This window comes from Rhinopithecus bieti, unplaced genomic scaffold (genome assembly GCF_001698545.2).
Source record: "Rhinopithecus bieti isolate Rb0 unplaced genomic scaffold, ASM169854v2 scaffold_18477, whole genome shotgun sequence".
Lineage (NCBI taxonomy): Eukaryota > Metazoa > Chordata > Mammalia > Primates > Cercopithecidae > Rhinopithecus > Rhinopithecus bieti.
Genome location: NW_016809209.1, coordinates 922405 through 944643, shown reverse-complemented (window position 1 = coordinate 944643; position 22239 = coordinate 922405). Strand labels below are relative to the sequence as shown.

The 22239-nt window shown below is 47.4% G+C and overlaps 1 protein-coding gene across 2 annotated transcripts; it reads left to right on the top strand.

The window, feature by feature from the left end:
* The first annotated feature begins 1015 nt into the window (after positions 1-1015).
* SPAG5 (sperm associated antigen 5) lies at positions 1016-22233 on the top strand. 2 transcript variants are annotated; one of them, XM_017888867.1, is made up of 24 exons: positions 1016-1192; positions 1453-1578; positions 8903-9990; positions 10100-10274; positions 13119-13193; positions 13435-13527; positions 13625-13753; positions 13966-14085; positions 14208-14300; positions 14404-14517; positions 14868-14961; positions 15133-15280; positions 15361-15463; positions 15628-15761; positions 15967-16105; positions 19681-19792; positions 19964-20050; positions 20316-20436; positions 20549-20660; positions 21045-21125; positions 21269-21424; positions 21505-21579; positions 21710-21790; positions 22028-22233. In XM_017888867.1, the coding sequence occupies exons 1-24, from the start codon at positions 1142-1144 to the stop codon at positions 22097-22099; spliced, it is 3579 nt and encodes a 1192-aa protein (XP_017744356.1). In that variant the 5' UTR covers positions 1016-1141; the 3' UTR covers positions 22100-22233. The 2 variants fall into 2 exon arrangements, with proteins under 2 accessions (XP_017744356.1, XP_017744358.1); XM_017888869.1 differs by lacking the exon at positions 1016-1192 and adding an exon at positions 7021-7248 and having other exon boundaries at positions 1487-1578; positions 21505-21790.
* Positions 22234-22239: the final 6 nt, after the last annotated feature.

The window sequence follows — 22239 nt, the reverse complement described above, 5'->3', positions numbered from 1 at the left end:
TCCAGTTTGTACAGTGTTTTACATTTATAGCACATTCCCACTGGGACTAGTCACATTTGAGGTGCTCAAAAGCCACTATGGCTAGGGCTAATGTATTGGACAACACAGTGCTAGGGAGCCCGTCCTGAGGACGCTGCAGTTTATAACATCATAGTTCCTACTCTTTGGACTGCTGCTTTCCCCCAATGTATTAAGACTTGCAGAGTGTAAACAGGGCGCCGTGAGTGTGCAAAGGAACACACACCTTCGCAAACGGCTCACTCTGAATACTTAGTTTTCGGCTGTCCTACCTTCAACAGGCTTCCCATGCACAAGCAGAAGGCAGGAGCTGGCGGGGCGGGGAGGAAGGGCGGCTCTGCCATTTAACTATCTGTGCGACGCTGAGCAAATTACACACGGTCTCTCTGACTCAGCTCCTTCCTGTTTCAAATGGGTATTATAGTATTTCTTACTACGTAGGTCCTTATGCGGATTAAATGAGCTACTACACGGCATTCGGCACAGCGCCAGGCACACACTCAATGTTCAATACATGTAGGCGGTAAGCCCAGTAAACTGGTAGCCGGCCTGAGCAAGTCCCAGGAAAAGCCCAGAAACTCGGAAGACATTACAGCCCAGGCCGTCCTGGACGCGGGCCCACAAAGCCTAGGGAAGCAGCTTGTCACCGCTTCGGCTTCTAGACTCCCTGGCCGGCTCTTTCCCGTCAAGGCTGCGGCTGGAGGGGCCTGAGGGAGACCTGGGGAGCGGCTTCCTCTTTCCATCCACGGACACAACTTGGATGTGAACACCATGAATGTGAGCAGGTCCACTGGAACCAGGAGGGATGGACTCCTGGACTCCCCAGCTACCTGCGGGGTCCTTCCCGGTGTGAGGACACAAGACCTGTCCTGGGACGGGCCCGCATCTAGCCCTACAGTCGGTGTCTGCGGTGAGGGCTCGGTCAGCGGAAAGCGCGTGACAACCCACGCGCGGGCAGGGCCGGGGGCGTGGTTAACGCGGGCCCCGCCCCCCGGCGCCGAGCGGACGCGCCCGCCTGAAGCAGCCAATTGGGAAGCGCAGAGCAGGTTCAAACACAGGCGGCGGGTGAACATGGCGTCCTCGACTTGGTCTGAGATGTGATCGGCCTGCCTTCTGGCTGAAGATGTGGCGGGTGAAAAAACTGAGCCTTAGTCTGTCGCCTTCGCCCCAGACGGTGAGCGGGAGAGCTCCGGCGGAGAGAGCTGGGCCGGGCTGCTGGCGCGGGGGCACCGGCCGTGTCGACTGTCCTGGAAAGTTGGGTCGAGCCGGGGGTTGGGTGCTTGTGGAGTCTTTGTTCGCTTTGCCGCTCCTGCGCGACTAGAGTGCGAGCCTACTCTTCTAATCGCCTCTTGGGCTTCTTAGGGAGGGAGGAAGGGCGGGCTAGCAGAGCCCAGACTTCCTCACACTAGCCCTCTTTCTTGGTTTCTTTCTCAGGGAAAACCAGCTATGAGAACTCCTCTCCGCGAACTTATCCTGCAGCCCGGTGCCCTCACCAACTCTGGAAAAAGGCCCCCCGCTTGCTCCTCGCTGACCCCATCACTGTGCAAGCTGGGGCTGCAGGTGAGATTCGCCTGGACAGCTTCTCGACTGGGCTGTTTGCCCAGGGTGAGAGCTCGGGGGAACAGAGGGCCAGGGCTAGAATAATTAATAACGATAATGAAGTCTTCTACGTCAGTGACATCCATTTACAGCTATTCAGGCCAACAGAGAGGTGCCCTAGGGTGGTTAAAGGAAATCCACTGAGAACCTGAATCTCTGTTTAGCTGTTAGTTTTTATTACCTCCTCCTCCCCCCTTCGACCTTTATCAAACTACTTAGAAATCCTGCCACCCTGATTAGTGCTCTTCCTCCAACATGGGGTCACTTATGGAAAGGTCAGTCAGCTGTAAGATTGAGGCAATATCCATTCACTCTAGGAGGCAGTCAGAACTCTCCTGGGATCAATTTACACCACTGGAAGGCAGGGTACTTGGATCACCTTAGTTTAAACTAGGCCCTCTGCAGAACTGCCCTCACTGATTTGTACTTTTGTTAAACGTCTTGAGAGATGTAGCCATGTAGAAACTGCATTTCAGTTGCTGTCAAAACTTGTCAAGGAAGAAGCTTGACTCCTGTATAAGATTCCTCAAAGAAAGGCTTTGGGACTAACTGCCTGGAAAAATTGTCTTCCTGAAGAAATTGCTATCCTTTTCTTTCTGATAATGAGAACTATGTAGTTTACCATATTTCCCCCTTGCTCTGCCTTCTAGAAAGCTCAAGGCCAAGCTGGATCATCACATACAGCTACTGTTACTCGCAAAATAGGAAGTTTTGCTTCCTCTTTTTTGACCATGACTTTGTTATTTCATTAATCATATCTATTCATTTTCATGCATATGAATTATTTTTGGATGGAGATGGGATATCAGTAAAATAGGTTTGAGGAGGAAAGAAGAGTGTATAAAGACAGATGACATCCTGAGTAACAGTAGGATGATACCAGTCTTTCCTGAAAGAGTTGCAAAATACCTACTGTCCAATAGAACTTCCTGGGATGAGGGAAATATTTGATAATCTGTGCTGTCCAGCATGGTAACTACTAGTCACATGGTTACCAAGCACTTAAAATGTGGCTGAGGTGACTGAAGAATTGAATTTTTTTGTTTTTGAGATGGAGTCTTGCTCTGTCACCCAGGCTGGAGTGCAGTGGCGCGATCTTGGCTCACTGCAATCTCTGCCTCCAGGGTTCAAGGGATTCTCCTGCCTCAGGCTTCTGAGTAACTGGGATTACAGGTGCATGCCACCACACCCAGGTAATTTTTTGTATTTTTAGTAGAGATAGGGTTTCACAATGTTGGCCACGCTGGTCTCAAACTCCTGACCTCAAGTGGTCCACCTGCCTCGGCCTCCCAAAGTGCTGGGATTACAGGCGTGAGCCGCTGTGCCTATCCTGAAGAATTGAATTTTTAATTAAATTAAATTAAATTTTTTTTTTTTTGAGATGGAGTTTCGCTCTTGTTGCCCAGGTTGGAGTGCAATGGTGTGATCTCGGCTCACTGCAACCTCTGCCTCCCGGGTTCAAGCAATTCTCCTGTCTCAGCCTCCGGCATGTGCCACCACACCCAGCTAATTTTTGTATTTTCAGTAAAGATGGGGTTTCTCCATGTTGATCGAGCTGATCTCGAACTCCTGACCTCAGGTGATCTGCCCGCCTTCGCCTCCCAAAGAGCTGGGATTATAGGCATGAGCCACTGCGCCCAGCCTGAATTTTTAATTTAAATAGCTACGTGTGACTAGTAGCTATCATATTAGACAGTACAGCTTAAGGTGGAAAATAAATAAGTACTAGGTAGAAATTGAGCTCTATAGAGCTTATAGAATTTATTATGATTATAATTAATTTATTTATTTTGAGATGCAGTTTTACTCTTGTTCCCTAGGCTAGAGTGCAATGGCATGATCTTGGCTCACTGCATCCTCTGCCTCCTGGGTTCAAACGATTCTCCTGCCTCAGCCTCCCTAGTAGCTGGGATTACAGGCATGTGCCACCACGCCTGGCTAATTTTCGTATTTTTAGTAGAGATGGGGTTTCGCCATATTGGCCAGGCTGGTCTCGAATTCCTGACCTCAGGTGATCCACCTGCCTCAGCCTCCCAAAGTGTTGGGATTACAGGCGTGAGCCACAGCGCCTGGCCTGAGCTTATAGAATTTAACCATAATTATGTAATCACAATCGCAGAATACTAGATTGAAATTGAATTCTCCTTCCCTCTTAACTACTGGGCGTACTACCTCCAGATGTAGTCAGCTACTCGATGAAAAGGGTTTTCCCCAACAAAATAGCCATTATTTTTGTTTTGTAAAAAAATTTTTTTTTGAGAGTCTCACTCTGTCGCCCAGGCTGGAGTACACAGTGGCACAATCTTGGCTCACTGCAACCTCTGCCTCCCGGGTTCAATCAATTTTCCTCCCTCAGCCTCCCAAGTAGCTGGGATTACAGGTGTGTGCCACTATGCCTGGCAAATTTTTTTTTTTTTGAGACAGAGTCTCACTCTGTCACCCAGGCTGGAGTGCAGTGGTGCCATCCAGGCTCACTGCAACCTCTGCCTCCCAGGTTCATGCAACTCTCTTGCCTCAGCCTCCTGAGTAGCTGGGATTACAGGCATGTGTCATTACGCCCAGGTAATTTTTGTATTTTTAGTAGAGACAGGGTTTCACCATGTTGGTCAGGCTGGTCTCGAACTCCTGACCTCGTAATCTGCCCGCCTCAGCCTCCCAAAGTGCTGGGATTATGGGCGTGAGCCATGGTGCCCGGCCTAATTTTTTTTTTTTTTTTTTTGATACAGGGTCTCACTCCTTCATCCAGGCTGGAGTGCAGTGGCGTGATCTCAGCTCACTGCAACCTCCGCCTCCTGGGTTCAAGCAGTTCTCCTGCTTCAGCCTCCCCAGTAGCTGGGATTACAGGCGCATGCCACCATGCCTGGCTAATTTTTTGTATTTTTAGTAGAGGCGAGGTTTTACCATGTTGGCCAGGCTGGTCTCAAACTCTTGACCTCAAGTGATCCGCCCGCCTTGGCCTCCTAAAGTGCTGGGATTATAGGCGTGGGCCACTGCTCCTGGCCTGTTTGTAAATTTTTTATTATTAATAGATTTTAATTGTTTGAAGCATTTGAATATATAAATGTATAAGGAAGAAATATTTCTGCTATCTTAGATAACTGTCATATTTGACAATTCTTTCATGCATCTCTTTATGTGTGTCTATTTTGTATATATGCACACACACACTCATCTTTATATTGTCTTTTTTTTTTTTTTGAGAAGGAGTTTCGCTGTGTCGCCCAGATTGGAGTGCAGTGGTACGATCTTGGCTAACTGCAACCTCTGCTTCCCAGGTCCAAACGATTCTCCTGCCTCAGCCTCCCGAGTAGCTGGGACTATAGGCGCCCGCCACCACGTCCGGCTAGTTTTTGTATTTTGAGTAGAAATGGGGTTTCACCATATTGGCCCAGCTGGACTCGAACTCCTGACCTTGTGATCCGACCGCCTCATCCTCCCAAAGTGCTGGGATTACAGGTGTGAGCCACTGCGCCCTGTCTTTTTTTTTTTTTTGAGACAGGGTCTTGCTCTGTTAGCCAGGCGACAGTGCAGTGGTGTGATCTTGGCTCACTGCAACCTTGAACTCCTGAGCTCTAGCAATCCTCCCACCTCAGCCTCCTGAATAGCTGGGACTATAAGTGTGAGCCACCATATCTTTTAATAATTTCAAAATTAAAGTAAGATACATGAAATTACAATAAAACATAACAGCATAACAAATTACTATAAAGTACACGTCCATGTAACTAATACCCAGGTCAGTAAGTAGGACAGTGCCAGAATATCAGAAGCCCTTTTTAACCTAACTTTGGTTTTGTTTCATCCACTGATATAAATGAGAAATTTCATGTTTGATTATTTTTTTGTTTTTTGGTTTTTTTTTTTTGAGACAGAATCTTGCTCTGTCGCCCAGGCTGGAGTGCAGTGGTGCAATCTTGGCTCACTGCAAGCTCTGCCTCCTGGGTTCACACCAGTCTCCTGTCTCAACCTTACAAGTGTTTGGACTACAGGTGCCCGCCACCATGGCCGGCTAATTTTTTGTATTTTTAGTAGAGACAGGGTTTCATCGTGTTAGCCAGGATGGTCTCGATCTGACCTCATGATCCACCCGCCTCGGCAAAGTGCTGGGATTACAAGCGTAAGCAACTGCGCCTGGCCTGTTTGATTTTTTTTTAATAAATAATTGGACTTTCTATCTAAAGCTTCCAAAATAGTTTTTTCTTCGTTGTAGCACAGAAATTTTATAATTATGTGTCTAGCTTGTATCTTTTTTAGTCAGTCCTGCTTAGAAACTGGTGAGCCATTTTAGTGTGCAAACTCAGGTCTTTGATTGGGGCAATTTTCTTCTAATATTTGTTAATCAGTGCCTTATGTATATATGTTCTCTTCTGGAATTTCTTTTATTTAACTGTTAGGTTTCCTGGGTTTATCTTCTAATTCTCTTAGCTTTTCCTTCAGATTTACATTTCTTTATATTTTTATCTTTGCTTTTTTTTTTTTTTGAGACGGAGTCTCGCTCTGTTGCCCGGGCTGGAGTGCAGTGGCCAGATCTCAGCTCACTGCAAGCTCCACCTCCCGGGTTTATGCCATTCTCCTGCCTTAGCCTCCCGAGTAGCTGGGACTACAGGCGCCCGCCACCTCGCCCGGCTAGTTTTTTGTATTTTTTAGTAGAGATGGGGTTTCACCATGTTAGCCAGGATGGTCTCGATCTCCTGACCTCATGATCCACCCGTCTCGGCCTCCCAAAGTGCTGGGATTACAGGCTTGACCCACCGCGCCCGGCCTATCTTTGCTTTAAGATATTTCATCTACTTGTCCAGGCCAGTAATTCTAGTTTCAACTCTGATAATTTACTCTTTCAATTCATTTTACTGACATTTTTTATGTAAAATAATATTTATTATTTCTAAAAAGTCTTTTTGTGTGTATTTATGTTGTAGTTAAAGCTTAAGTACTCATGTTTTTTTGTTGTTCAGATTATCATCTGTGTCTTCCGGCAGCTCTGTTTTGTTAGGGTCTACCTTTTCTTTTATTTATTTATTTATTTATTTATTTATTTATTTTTTGAGACAGGTTTTTGCTCTGTCACCAAGGCTGGAGTGCAGTGGCGCGATCTTGGCTCACTGCAACCTCTGCCCCCTGAGCTCAAATGATCCTCCCACCTCAGCATCCTGAGTAGCTGGGACTACAGGCACGCATCAGCACCACCATACCCAGCTAATGTTTGTACTTTTAGTAGAGATGAGGTTTGAACTCAAGCGATCCACCCACTTGTGGCCTCCCAAATGCTGGGATTACAGGCATGAGCCACCGTACCTGGCCTAAGGTCTGCCTTTACTAACTATCCTAGTGTTTATCCTTTCTCTGGCTACCAGATCCACTTAAGATCATTCATATTTTCTTTTGTTGTTCATTGAGTCTCAGGTCCAGCAATCGTGCAGTTGGTAGAAGGTGCACTTGTCTTTCTCCCTGTGACCCAGCAGTAGGGAGGTTGTCAGTCCCTTGTCAGGGCATCAGGAGGAAGTCTCTCTGCTCTTTAGTCTCCTGTGCTACAAAGTGAAGGTCTCTTCAAATCCCAAGGGCCAACTTGGTTCAACCTGTGTTCAGGATGCCCTTAGCTATGTGGACTACAAGACTAGGTCACTGGCACAGGTTAGTGTTGCCCTTTCTCCCTGGACTTCATGGATCTCTCTGGTCCATATGCTTTCTAACTCTGGTTCCCAAATTCTCATCTGTTTCAAGAGGGAGAAGATCTTTTTTTTTTTCTTTTGAGATGGAGTCTCAAGTCTCTCTTGCCCAAGCTGGAGTGCAATGGTGCAAACGCGGCTCACTGTAACCTCTGCCTCCTGGATTTAAGCAATTCCCCTGCCTCAGCCTCCCAAGTAGCTGGGACTACAGGCGACCGCCACCTCGCCCGGCTAGTTTTTTGTACTTTTTTTTAGTAGAGACGGGGTTTCACCGTGTTAGCCAGGATGGTCTCGATCTCCTGACCTCGTGATCCGCCCGTCTCGGCCTCCCAAAGTGCTGGGATTACAGGCTTGAGCCACCGCGCCCGGCCACGCCCAGCTAATTTTGTATTTTTAGTAGAGATGGGGGTTTCACCATGTTGGTCAGCTGGTCTCAAACTCCTGACCTCAGGTGATCTGCCCGCCTCGGCCTCCCAAAGTGCTGGGATTACAGGCTTGAGCCACCGCGCCCGGCCACGCCCAGCTAATTTTGTATTTTTAGTAGAGATGGGGGTTTCACCATGTTGGTCAGCTGGTCTCAAACTCCTGACCTCAGGTGATCTGCCCGCCTCGGCCTCCCAAAGTGCTGGGATTACAGTCATTAGCTACTGCGCCCAGCCAAGAGGGAGAAGATCTTGTACCAACTCTAGATTCTGACAGAGCTTGAGNCTCGGCCTCCCAAAGTGCTGGGATTACAGGCTTGAGCCACCGCGCCCGGCCACGCCCAGCTAATTTTGTATTTTAGTAGAGATGGGGTTTCACCATGTTGGTCAGCTGGTCTCAAACTCCTGACCTCAGGTGATCTGCCCGCCTCGGCCTCCCAAAGTGCTGGGATTACAGTCATTAGCTACTGCGCCCAGCCAAGAGGGAGAAGATCTTGTACCAACTCTAGATTCTGACAGAGCTTGAGCCTTCACTCACACCCTTTGGACCCCTCCTACCTGTTCATCTACAAGTGCATTAAGATTTCAGAATGGAAAGGAGTGGGGTCATGTTCAAGCTGCCATCTGCCCATGATACAGATCTATATTCTCAGCCGTGGTTTTTTTTTTTTTTTTTTGAGACGGAGTTTCTCTCTTGTTGCCCAGGCTGGAGTGCAATGGCACGATCTTGGCTCACTGCAACCTCTACCTCCTGGGTTCAAGCGATTCTCCTGCCTCAGCCTCCTGAGTAGCTGGGATTACAGGTGCCCGCCACCACACCTGGCTAATTTTTGTATTTTTAGTAGAGACAGGGTTTCACCATGTTGGCCAGGCCGGTCTCGAACTCCTAACCTCAGGTGATCTGCCTGCCTCGGCCTCCCAAAGTGCTGGGATTACAGGTGTGAGCCACCACACCCGGCTGTCAGTCTGTTTATAATGTAGGCTGGTTCACTTGGAAGGACCCAAAATGGCTTAGCAGCTTTTCTTTCCCTACTATTGGGTCTCTATATGAGCAACAAAGATTAGCCAAGTTCTTACCTAAGCAGAGGTAGTAAGAATTCTTTTCTTTTTTGAGTTTGGACACTATCTTGCACTCGTAATTGTATGTTGGGAACCAAATTGACCGCCTTAGACAACTACTTTTGTTTCCTTTGGCAGGAAGGCTACAACAACTCATCTCCAGTGGATTTTGTAAATGCCAAGAAAACAGACTTCCCTTCAGAACATTTCAGTCATTCCTCAAAGTGGCTAGAAGCCTGTCAGCATGAATCAGATGAGCAGCCTCTAGATCCAGTTCCCCAAACTAGCTCTACTCCTAAAACGTCTGAGGAAGCAGTAGACCCACTGGACAACTATGTGGTTAAAACTATCGTCCTTGTACCATCTCCACTGGGGCAGCAGCAAGACATGACATTTGAGGCCCATGTAGATACCATGGCAGAGACAAACAGCATATCTTTAAATGAACCTTTGAGAACAGGAGATCTGGTGAGAGAGGAGGTGGCACCCTGCATGGAAGACAGGTTTTCAGAAGTTGTTGCTGCTGTATCTGAGAAACTTATCTTTCAGGAATCTCCATCCCATCTCTTAGAGTCTCCACCAAATCCCTCTTCTGAACAACTACATTGCTCCAAGGAAAGCCTGAGGGACAGTAGGACTGAGGCTGTGCCTGAGGACTTAGTACCTTCTGAAAGTAACACCTTCTTGCCTTCCTCTGTTCTCTGGCTTTCCCCTTCAACTGCCTTGGCAGCAGATTTCCCTGTCAATCATGTTGACCCAGAGGAGGAAATTGTAGAGCATGGAGCTATGGAGGAAAGAGAAATGAGCTTTCCTACACACCCTAAGGAGTTTGAATCAGAAGATCAAGCACTTGTCTCAAATGTGGAAGATATTCTGTCTGCATGCCTGACACCAAATCTAGTAGAAATGGAATCCCAAGCAGCTCCAGGCCCAGCAGTAGAAGATGTTGGTAGGATTCTTGGCTCTGATACAGAGTCTTGGATGTCCCCACTGGCCTGGCTGGAAAAAGGTGTAAATACCTCCGTCATGCTGGAAAATCTCCGCCAAAGCTTATCCATTCCCTCGATGCTTCGGGATGCTGCAATTGGCACTACCCCTTTCTCTACTTGCTCGGTGGGGACTTGGTTTACTCCCTCAGCACCACAGGAAAAGAGTACAAACACATCCCAGACAGGCCTGGTTGGCACCAAGGACAGTACTTCCGAGACAGAGCAGCTCCTGTGTGGGTAAGTGCCCCTATGTTCTTGTGCCTCGTGCGTTCCATTATCCTGGACCTTCCCCTCCCATCCCTTCCCCTCCCTTTCTTTTTGTCATGTTCTTCTGTTTCTGCTGCAGCCGGCCTCCAGATCTGACTGCTTTGTCTCGACATGACTTGGAAGATAACCTGCTGAGCTCTCTTGTCATTCTGGAGGTTCTCTCCCGCCAGCTTCGGGACTGGAAGAGCCAGCTGGCTGTCCCTCACCCAGAAACCCAGGACAGTAGCACACAGACTGACACATCTCACAGTGGGGTAAGAAGGTTTCTTTCAAAGCTTGAAGGATCCCAGTGGGCTCTTTTCCTTGGAATTGAAGCTGAGAAGCTGCCAGAGGGCAAAGGGGACTCCTATCACAAGCTTATACTTAGAACATTTATAAAAGCTGAGAATCTGGGCAGGCACGGTGGCTGATGCCTGTAATCCCACTGCTTTGGGAGGCCAAGGTGGGAGGACTGCTTGAGGCCAGGCATTTGAAACTAGCTTGGGCAACATAGCAAGATCCCATCCCTACAAAAGATTTTTTAAAAATCAGCTGGATATGGTTTTGCATGCCTCACTACTCAGGAGGCTGAGGCAGGAGGATCGTTTGAGCCCAGGAAGTTAAGGCTGCAGTGAGCTATGATCATGCCACTGCACTTCAGCCTGGGCAAGACAGTGAGACCCTGTCTCTTAAACAAAAAAGCTGAGGATCTGAAAAATCCCCTTAAAGCTATGGGTAGTCACTATACTCCTGGGGTACATCAAAACTTTCCAAAGGAACGCAAGCAAGGAAAGTTTTAAAGGAGTTGGTTTTTAGATCATCATCTTCCACATGTATTCTTTTTCTTCATTTTTTGCATTGGTAGACTGTATTTAATATTTTAAGAAAATTGTGAATAAGCCTAAAACATTTTTTAAAATAATTTTTAATTTTTGTGGTTACAGAGTAGGTAAATATATTCATGGGGTCCATGAGATGTTTTGATATAGGCATGTGATGGGCAATAATCACATCATGGAAAATGCAGTATCTGTATCTGTCCCCTCAAGCATTTATCCTTTGTGTTACAAGCAATCCAATTATACCCTTAGTTGTTTTTTTTTTTGAGACGGAGTCTCACTCTGTCACCCAGGTTGGAGTGCAATGGTGTGGTCTTGGCTCACTGCAGCCTCCTCCTCCTGGGTTCAAGCGAGTCTCCTGCCTCAGTCTCCCGAGTAGCTGGGAATACAGGGGCATGCCACCACACTCAGCTAATTTTTGTATTTTTAGTAGAGACAAGTTTTCACTATGTTGGCCAGGCTGGTCTCGATCTCCTGACCTCGTGATCCACCTTCCACCTGCCTCAGCCTCCCAAAGTTCTGGGATTACAGGCATGAGCCACTGCGCCCAGCCTGTTTTTTTTTTTTTTTTTGAGACGGAGTTTCACCCTTGTTGCCCAGGCTAGAGTGCAGTGGTGCGATCTCGGCTCACTGCAACCTCCACCTACCAGGTTCAAGTGATTCTCCTGCCTTAGCCTCCTGAGTAGCTGGGAGTACAGGCATGTGCCACCACACCCAGCTAATTTTGTATTTTTAGTAGAGATGGGGTTTCTCCATGTTGGTCAGGCTGGTCTCAAACTCCTGACCTCAAGTGATCGGCCCGCCTTGGCCTCCCAAAATGCTGGGATTACAGGCATGAGCCACCACACCTGGCCTATTTTAGTTATTTTTAAATGTACAAATTACTATTGACTGTAGTCCTCCTGTTGTGCTATCAAATATTAGACCTTATTCTCATTATCCACATGTATTCTTCACTGTTTTTCTTTCCTGCTTCTCCATTCTTAAATGCCTGATTGCCTATGCCCACTTTACTAAAGAAGAACATACTTTCTTTTCTTTTCTTTCTTTTGAGACAGAGTCTTGCCATCACCCAGGCTGGAGTGCAGTGGTGTGATCTTGGGTCACTACAACTTCTGCCTTCTAGGATCAAGCCATCTTCCCACCTCAGCTTCCCAAAGTGCTGGGATTATAGGCATGAGCTATTGTGCTCAGCCTACCTTCTTCTGTTTCTACTTATTCCTATTGTTGTTTTTCTGTGTTTTTTTTTTTTTTTTTTTTTTTTTGAGACGGAGTCCTCGCTTCTGTCGCGCACGGGCGGAGTGCAGTGGCCGGATCTCAGCTCACTGCAAGCTCCGCCTCCGATTCACGCATCTCTCACTGCCCTCAAGCTCCCGAGGTAGCTGGGGACCACAGGGGACCGCCACCTCGCGCTAGTTTATTGTATTTTTTAGTAGAGAACGGGTTTCACCGTAGTGTTCACGCTAGGATGGTATCTGAATTCTGACCTCGTGATTCGGCCATCTCGTCTCCGAAAAGGTTGGATTTACAGGCTTGAGCCACCGGCGGCCCGGCTTTTTTTTTTGTTTTTAAGAGATGGGTTTTCACTATGGTCCAGGGCTGGTCTTGAACTCCTGGACTAAGTGACTCCTCGGCTGCATCAGCTCTGAAGGCTGCCTGGACTACGGCACAGGCATGAGTCACTGTGCCTGGCTAAACAAAGAAATTTTTTACCTACCTGTGGATTTTTCTTTCTGACTTGGCTTCACTGAATTGTGAACTTTGCTTCTACTTTTAATAGGAAAGGTGGCTGGGTGTGGCAGGAGCACTTTGGAAGTCCGAGGCAGAAGGACTGTCTGAGGCCAGGAGTTTGAGACCAGCCTGGGCAACATAGCAAGACCTCATCTCTACAGAAAATAAAAAATAAATAAAATAGGAAAGGCTCCTATAACTCACTGGGTGGGAGGAAGAATGAGGTGCTGGCAGTACATGTTGCCTACTCAAAAGGAACAACTTGGCTGGTCACGGTGACTCACCCCTGTAATCCCAGCACTTTGGCCACCAGCCTGGCCAACATGGTGAAACCTCGACTCTACTAAAACTATACAAATTAGCTGGGTGTGATAGTGCATGCCTGTAATCCCAGCTACTTGGGAGGCTGAGGCATGAGAACTGCTTGAACCTGGGAGATGGAGGTTGCAGTGAGTTGAGATTGTGCCACTGCACTCCAGTCTGGATGACAGAGCATGACTCTGTCTCAAAAACAAACAAAACAAGGAACAACTCTGTTTTTCTGGCTAGATAACTAATAAACTTCAGCATCTTAAGGAGAGCCATGAGATGGGACAGGCCCTACAGCAGGCCAGAAATGTCATGGTAAGTGTTGATTGACCTTACACCACCATTGGGTCTCCTGTGAAGATCAAGAATGGAGAATCCTGGGTGGTTAGTAGATGGTGATACTAAGCTGTGGTGGTGAAGGAAGGTTTCCAAACCTTTGTAAAGTGTATCTCCTTATAGAGAGCTTGGAATTTGGGGTTAGTGGTTTTCTTCCCCAGTGCCCCTGTTGCCTGCTTAGTGACTATTTGATCTCACCTACCCATTTTTTGCTCTACAGCAATCATGGGTGCTTGTCTCTAAAGAGTTGATATCCTTGCTTCACTTATCCCTGTTGCGTTTAGAAGAAGATAAAACTACTGTGAGTCAGGAGGTAAGCAGCATGAAGATGGAGGTAGAGGCCTGTTGTGGGACTAAAAGCCATAAAGAGGAACCAGACACATCAACTGATTCTTATTGTATACTCTCAGCATACAGAAATCTTGGTCTCTTGCTGTTTTGATTTACTGAAGAAATTGAGGGCAAAGCTCCAGAGCCTCAAAGCAGAAAGGGAGGAGGCAAGGCACAGAGAGGAAATGGCTCTCAGAGGCAAGGATGTGGTAAGGTGCCAGGCATTTGTTCTTGTATGTGGGAGGTTTCCACCTCAAGGTTCCTGTAGGAACACAAATGCACTTTAGACACAGATGGGTGGCCTAAGAACTGCCTGCCCTGGGGAGTAAAGAACTGATCTATTGAGGTGTCAGATGGTTACAGCTTTTTGTGTTGGCTCCCCTGTTGCCCACTGTGTCCTTGCAACCTCTTCCCTCAATAGGCAGAGACAGTGCTGGAGGCTTTCTGTGCACATGCCAGCCAGCGCATCAGCCAGCTGGAACAGGACCTAGCATCCATGCGGGAATTCAGAGGCCTTCTAAAGGACACCCAGACCCAACTGGTAATTTAAGGGCATTTTCTTTCCTGGGGTCTGTGCTGACAGACTGGGAGGGTGGCTGCATACTCCCACTTTGCTGTATCCAAAGGGAAGGGGCTCCCGCCTAGGCAATCTTTCTTTTGTAGGTAGGGCTTCATACCGAGCAAGAAGAGCTGGTTCAGCAGACAGTGAGTCTTACTTCTACCTTGCAACAAGACTGGAGGTCCATGCAACTGGATGTGAGTATTTGGGGCCATCATAATTAATTCCTTACTCACATTAAGTCCTGTTAGGAGCTTTGCCTCAAGTGTGCTCTACTGACCTGCTTGCTTCCCCTGGTAGTATACAACATGGACAGCTTTGCTGAGTCGGTCTCGACAACTCACAGAGAAACTCACAGTCAAGAGCCGGCAGGCCCTGCAGGAACGTGATGCAGCAATTGAGGAAAAGCAGGAGGTACAGACCAGGAGTGGGGACTGCTTAGGTTTGGTTTCCTTTCTAATGTGTGATATCATTAGCCTCTTACCCTGGATCTGTTTTCTTTTCACCCTGTGGGTTTGGAGGCCAGCCAGGTCCCTTAGCTGTAAGATGGCCTTAAGCCCAGTTTTTTCCTTTGCCCTTCAGCATCTTTACTTTAGCAGCTTTTCTCCTGTCTCCACTTTTTCCTGAGGATCAACCTTATTTTCTGCAATGTTGATGCCCAGGAGCAAGGTAGTTTTCTGTCTTGTTCAGAAAGAAGCTGGACCAAGTCCTGGGATTATTGATTCAGGAGGAACTACAGGAGGAAAACCATCTTTTCTTCCTAGGTTTCCAGGGAGCTGGAACAAGTCTCTGCCCAATTAGAGGAGTGCAAAGGCCAAATAGAACAACTGGAGTTGGAAAACAGTCGTCTAGCAACAGGTGTTTGTGTGTGTGTGTGTGTGTGCACGCATGTAAGCAGTTGAGCCCTGTTAAGGCTTGGAGTGTGGCACTAGAGCAAGGAAGTACTCAGGAGCACTTTCTTTGGAGCAGAAGTTTGGGCAGTTTCTGGCCTCGTAACTGCATGGTGTCATTAGGATACTTTTGTTCTAGATCTCCGGGCTCAGTTGCAGATTCTGGCCAACTTGGACAACCAGCTAAAAGAGCTACAGAGTCAGCATGCCCATTGTGCCCAGGACCTGGCTGTGAAGGATGAGTTACTCTGCCAGCTTACCCAGAGCAATGAGGAGCAGGCTGCTCAGTGAGTTCCTAACAGGGTATTGTGGCAGTAGGCATCCAGGAATTAGGACCAAATGGGATCTAATATATGGTCTCTGACAGATGGCAAAAGGAAGAGATGGCACTAAAACACATGCAGGCAGAACTGCAGCAGCAACAAGCTGTCCTGGCCAAAGAGGTGCGGGACCTGAAAGAGACCTTGGAGGTAAGGAATATGGCTTGGGGCAAGGGAGCTGGTAAACCTCAGGAGTGTGATTCTTGCCTGATAGTGTTGAGGTAAGGTTTGAGACCATGAACTAAAAAAACTAGTGCCTTCTGTCCCTTGGGCACTAAAATTCTCCCTCCCTGTCTTGCTTCTTGTCTTCCCAGTTTGCAGACCAGGAGAATCAGGTTGCTCACCTGGAACTGGGTCAGGTTGAGTGTCAATTGAAAACCACACTGGAAGTGCTCCGGGAGCGCAGCTTGCAGTGTGAGAACCTCAGGGACACTGTAGAGAACCTAACGTAAGTTCTCTAACTTTCTGTACTTCCCCCCAAGTGCTTATTTTTTTTTGTCAGGAACACTTCTAGAAGCCAAAATCTCCAAGAAGAGAACTGTGAGTGTTAAGCCTCTTGATTCTCTCCTTTAATGCAGCTCTGTGGGGATTTGGGAGAGGCGTTCAGAGAAGGTAATTTGGTCTTTGGTCATCTTCCCTTTTCCTTATTTCAGGGCTAAACTGGCCAGCACCATAGTAGATAACCAGGAGCAAGACCTGGAGAAAACACGGCAGTACTCTCAAAAGCTAGGGGTGCTGACTGAGCAACTACAGAGCCTGACTCTCTTCCTACAGACAAAACTAAAGGAGAAGGTAGGATCCTGGGGTTCCTTCTCTTGTCTTCCAATTGTATCTTTATTTTACAGAATAGTCTTCATAAAACATTACTCTTTTTCTAACTGTGACCTTATATGATTTTCAGTTACCTACAGGACCTCATTAGCCTGTTGCTTAAACCTTTTTTCCCCTGTCTTCTACCTCCCTATTATGAACACTTTGCACCAGCTAGACTGCCTGTATGCTACACATATGTCCCCATTTTTATCTCCAGAACCCAGACTCTGGCTGTTCCCACATTCATTCTCTTCTTTCTTCAAACTGGAAATGCCTTTTCTATTAAAATCCTCCCTTCCAACCCAGGCAACATGGTGAAAACCATCTCTACAAAAAATACAGAAATTAGCCCAGGTGTAGTGTTGTGCACCTGTAGTCCCAGCTATCCAGGAGGCTGAGGTGGGAGGATCACCTGAGCCTGGGAAGTTGAGGCTTGCAGTGAGCCATGATCATACCTGGTTAATTTTTTGTATCACTGCACTTCAAACTGGGTGAGAGTGAAACCCTTTCCCCCCACAAAAAAGAAATCTTCCCTGGTTCACCTTCTTTGAAATGTTCCCAAATCAAATCATGTGGACCTGGCGATCTTTTCTTCTGCCATATTTCTCATGAACTTACTCTCCTTTTGTATTTGTATTAATTTTCCTTGGATACCTGGTCTCTTCAATCAGACTATGTTTCAAGAAAGTAGAAATATAGCCTTCTTTGGCCTCCCTGCAGTGTGCACTAAACAATAAATGGTTGATATCATTCAGAATACACAGGTAATTAGCTTATTCAGCAGATAAAGCCACAACAAATATCCTAAAATCTGGCAATTGCTTATGACCTGATCCTCTTTCCCAACTGGGTGCCGAGCCCAGGAAATGCCAACAAATCTACAGTTTAGCATGGAAGACAACCAGATGTAAACTTGTCATTTGACTTATGATCATGGTAGAGGTCTGCATGGACCACTGTGAGAGATAGAGAGGGGAGGACCACTTCAACCTTTGAGAATTAGGATCCCTTCTCAAAGCAGCTGACCTTGGGTACAGTCTTGAGGTTTAGAAGTTTGTGGGGTAGGGGTGGGTATTTAGGAACACCCACTAGACAGAGGGAATGGTGTATGAAAGTTTCATCTGACGACATAAGAGAGTCATATGTAGAAAGTCATGCGCATTGTACATGATGTGTTCTTTTTTGTTCCATATGAGATGCCGCTCATATGGAATGCAGCAAGTCTGAGGAATGGGAAGCAGCTCTTTATGGCTGCAGCGTGAGAGCTATGTGGGGCAAGGCAGGAGACAACACTGGAGAAGTAGGCAGAAGGCAGATTTTGAGGGCTTGAAATAATGGCAGTTTTATAGGCGGTAGAAAGGAAAGGATGGAGTGAATGGATTCAATAGATATTTAGGAAGCAGATGCAGTAGAACCTGGTGACCAATTTGATGTAAGAGGCAGAAGAGTGAATGATGATCCTTAGATTGCTAGGAAAGAGGGCCCAGTGGGTTAGCTGTGTTAGTGTGTGGAGACGGGGTAGTGACACCTCCGGATCATCTCCATGCTCAGGGAGCACTTCACCTATGTGTCGGGAGGAATAGCAATAGGAAGCACTTCAATTCCCCACAACTCAGACACCCAGACGGGAGGGCAGAGAACCAAGGCTGAAAGGAGTGGAGAGCCTGAGAGAGAGAAGAGACTGAGGGGAGGTAATGGTGACGCAGGCTAACCAGTTAGCGGGAGAGACCTAGACTGGGGGTGGGCAGAGAAGGCGGGAGAACTGGAGAGAGGACCTAGCCTAGGAGGAGAGGGAGCAGGCTGAGCAGGAAATGCTCTGGGTAGGAGATACAGACTCCAAGGAAATATCCAACAAGTAGAGGAGGATTTGGGATTGGAAAAGCTGAGGTCCAGGTGGGAGAGCTGAGGAGGGATAGAACAGGAAAGGTTGAGCCATGGGGTTTCAAGTATGTGGAAAGGAGCAAAGATGTTAGGAAAGGGTCGAAAGGGCACATCCTGGAGTCCCAGGTAGCAGGACGAGGATGGCAGGGGAAGAGCCAAGGAGACAAAGCGGAGATGCTGAGTGGCTCCTGCCTTGCCCGGCCTTACCTGTGCACAGCCAGTTAGCTGCTGCAGCCACAAGCACAGCTCCTCCAGAACTGAGGCCGGCAAGCTTTTCCTATAAATGACCATATAATAAGTACTTTTGGCTTTTTGGGCCATATCGTCTCTGTCTCAACTACTCAACTCTGCCTTTGTAGTTCAAGAGCAGCCATAGACGATATGTAAATTAATGGGTCTGGCTGCGTTCCACTAAAATTTATTTACAAAAATAGTTTGCAGGCTAGATTTGACCTGTAGGCCACAATTTGCTGGTGTTCCCTCTCCCTGCTCTAGAATAGTAAATACAGGAGTAGGAACAGACTTTTGATAGGGTGGCACGGGGAAAATGATGAACTCAGCTTCATACAGATTTGACTGTGGAACCTTCTGGTAGATTCTTTACAGGCAGTTAGCCTTTTGAGTCTGCAGACTGGGAAAAAATCCAGTTGAGAGAGGGATGGAAGTCATTCATGTGGAAGGGAAGTTTGAAGTAGATGTTTTTGTGGTGCTCCCAAGGCAAGGCCACCCTGGGAATGAATTAGAGTAAATTTAGGGCCAAGGACTGAACCCAGAGGATCCAACAGTTAAGGAAGGACCTGTGGATAGAGAAGAAATAACCAGAAAGGTGTGAGGCCTGCCTTTAAAGGAGAGAGACTCATGTCCTGCAAGCTAAGAAAAGAAAGTTTCTAAAAGAACAATGTGGTCATCAATATCAAATAGGTCAGGTAAAACAAGAGCTTCAATGTATGCATTGCATTTGAAAGTAAGGCTGCCACTGGTGAACCAAATGACAAGAATTTAGGCGGAATGACAAGGGAGAAGCCTGAGTGTAGTGGGCTGGGGAGTTAATAGATGGTGAGAATTATAAACAAGTATAGGCCGGGCGTGGTGGCTCACGCCTGTAATTCTAGCACTTTGGGAGGCCGAGGTGGGCGGATCACGAGGTCAGGAGATTGAGACCATCCTGGCTAACACAGTGAAACCCCATCTCTACTAAAAATACAAAAATTAGCTGGGCGTGGTGGTGGGCGCCTGTAGTCCCAGCTACTCGGAAGGCTGAGGCAGGAGAATGGTGTGAACCCAGGAGGAGGCGGAGCTTGTAGTGAGCAGGTATGGCGCCACTGCACTCCAGCCTGGGCCACAAAGCAAAACTCCGTCTCAAAAAAAAAGAAGTATAGGTTCCTTCTTTTCTTTTTTCTTTTCTTTTCTTTTCTTTTTTTCGCAGTAGCTAAAAGGGGATTTAAGGTAAGAAGAAGGGTTTTGTTTAGGTTTGTTTTTAAAATACTGCTGTTTTTGTGGGAGAGGCTGAAGAATATAAACATGTTCAGGGAAAGGCACTAATGGAGAAGTTGAAGATAGAGAATTGAGATAATAGGTGGAACAGTATTTTGGAAGAGATGGCTGGGAGTTACCTGGAAGCCCAGGAGTTCACTAGACCTGAACAGCAGCTATTTTTTCTTCTTTGCCCTTAGACTGAACAAGAGACCCTTCTGCTGAGTACAGCCTGTGCTCCCACCCAGGAACACCCTCTGCCTAATGACAGCACCTTCCTGGGAAGCATCTTGATAGCAGTGGCAGATGAAGGTTAAAGGCCCTGGGATTTGAGGGCGGGAAAGCTGTAACCCTGCTCCCGATATCTTCAGCTGTTGAAGATGTCCACCAGCGGGCTTGTCTGTCTTACCCTGGCTTCCATTATGATAGACCCCTCCCTGGATCACCAGAGGGGCCCTCTCCCATTATTGGTTTTTCTCTTAGAGCCAGAATCAACTCCTGTGCCCTTGCTTGGAAGTGACAAGAGTGCTTTCACCCGAGTAGCATCAATGGTTTCCCTTCAGCCTGCAGGTTAGGAGGGGCTCCAGGGATCCTGCCTCATTTCTAGAAAATCTGGTGGTGATAAGTAAAGACAAAAGCAGTGAGAAGTGCTTTGCTCTAAAAACCTCAATTCTACTTGGGCTCATTTCATTTCTGCCTTCTGGGATCTGTAATGTTCCACACATTCAAATCCTGTAGGTGGGGAACACGGATAAGAGTTGCAGAAATGATGGCTATACACTCCTTCCTTCCATGGCTGGAAGGCTAGACCTCTATCTGGGACTTTCTCTTTCAGAGACCCCAGGTATGGAGGAGAGCCTGGCAGAAATGAGTATTATGACTATTGAGCTTCAGAGTCTTTGTTCCCTGCTACAAGAGTCTAAAGAAGAAGCCATCAGGACTCTGCAGCAAAAAATGTGAGTGGGATGCAGTTTTGGTGACAGAGGGACAGTGAGACAGCCTCTTATGCCAAGGGTTCAACTGGCCCCTGAGAGGACAGGAATGTTGCTGAATTCTTCATTTCTTCAGTTGTGTGCTGCAGGCTAGGCTACAGGCCCAGGAAGAACAGCATCAGGAAGCCCAGAAGGCAAAGGAAGCAGACATAGAGAAGCTGAACCAGGCCTTGTGCTTGCGCTACAAGGTGAAGGAGGGACCTAGAAGTGGGGCAATGAAGAACTGGGGCAGCTCTACTGGCCCACTGGGAGCCATTATCTCTCCAGCAATCTGGGTGGTGGGGATTTTCCAACCACTGCCCTAGTTTTGCCCTTCCTGGGGTCAGACATTTCACATTTCAGCTATGGGCTGACCTATCTTCCCAGACAGACCCAGGAGAGAAGTCAGGAACTCTAGCAGAACTCTCCCAACACTGAAATGTGCCTTGCCTGGCTTGGCTCTGGAGGAAGAATTGGAGTGATATCAATTGGTCTCATGTGGGCTGAGCATGGGTCAGGCACTCTCTCCTATCTCCTGGCAAGGGCTGTGAAGAGACCAGCTCTCCATGTGTCTTCTCATCTTTCCCTCACAGAATGAAAAGGAGCTCCAGGAAGTGATACAGCAGCAGAATGAGAAGATCCTAGAACAGATAGACAAGAGTGGCGAGCTCATAGTATGTTCACCATCATGCCCAGGCCTTTGCCTTCTGTGTTACTGGTCAGCCAGGATCCCAAATATGAGAAATGGTTTACTTTTGTTCACCACACGTTGTCTATCCTTATGTCCTATTGGACACCTCTCCATTCTTATTCCCAGAGCCTTAGAGAGGAGGTGACCCACCTTACCCGCTCACTTCGGCGTGCGGAGACAGAGACCAAAGTGCTCCAGGAGGCCCTGGAAGGCCAGCTGGACTCCAACTGCCAGCCTGTGGCCACCAACTGGATCCAGGAGAAAGTGTGGCTCTCTCAGGAGGTGACTCAGAGTTAACAGAGGAGCTGGACAGCAGGTGGGGACCCCAGGCTGTACCCCTGTTGATCTGGACATATTTCTAGGTGGACAAACTGAGAGTGATGTTCCTGGAGATGAAAAATGAGAAGGAAAAACTCATGATCAAGTTCCAGAGTCATGTAAGAATGTCCATGCCATTCCAGGGCCATTTCCTACCATCGTTAGCAAATGCCCTGCCATGTTTCCCCTGTCCTACCAAGTTTGCTCCTCTTTTATGCATAGGACTTATAAAATCTGTTTGCTTTCTAGAGAAATATCCTAGAGGAGAACCTTCGGCGCTCTGACAAGGAGTTAGAAAAACTAGATGACATTGTTCAGCATATTTATAAGGTATAGGCAGGAGGGAGGTGATATAACTAATGTACCTGGTACAAGGCCTGGCCCCAGGAGGTACTAATGAGCACAGCTCTTGTTCCCAGCCTTTACTGAGAGCTGGGCCTGAATCACTTGCAGGCTTCTCTGTGGTGTCTGTTTTCTCCCCTCTAATTCAGCGGCTGCCTCCTGGGGCTGGGAGCCCTGGGCCTTGGGCCTGTGGTCCTGAGCTGCTTTTTCTGCCTTTCTTCCCAGACCCTGCTCTCTATTCCAGAGGTGGTGAGGGGATGCAAAGAGCTACAGGGATTACTGGAATTTCTGAGCTAAGAAACTGAAGGCCAGAATCTGCTCTACCCCTTTTTACCTGCAATACCCCTTTACCCCAATACCAAGACCAACTGACATAGAGCCAACTGAGATAAATGCTATTTAAATAAAGTGCATTTAATGTATTTCTCCAAGCTTAC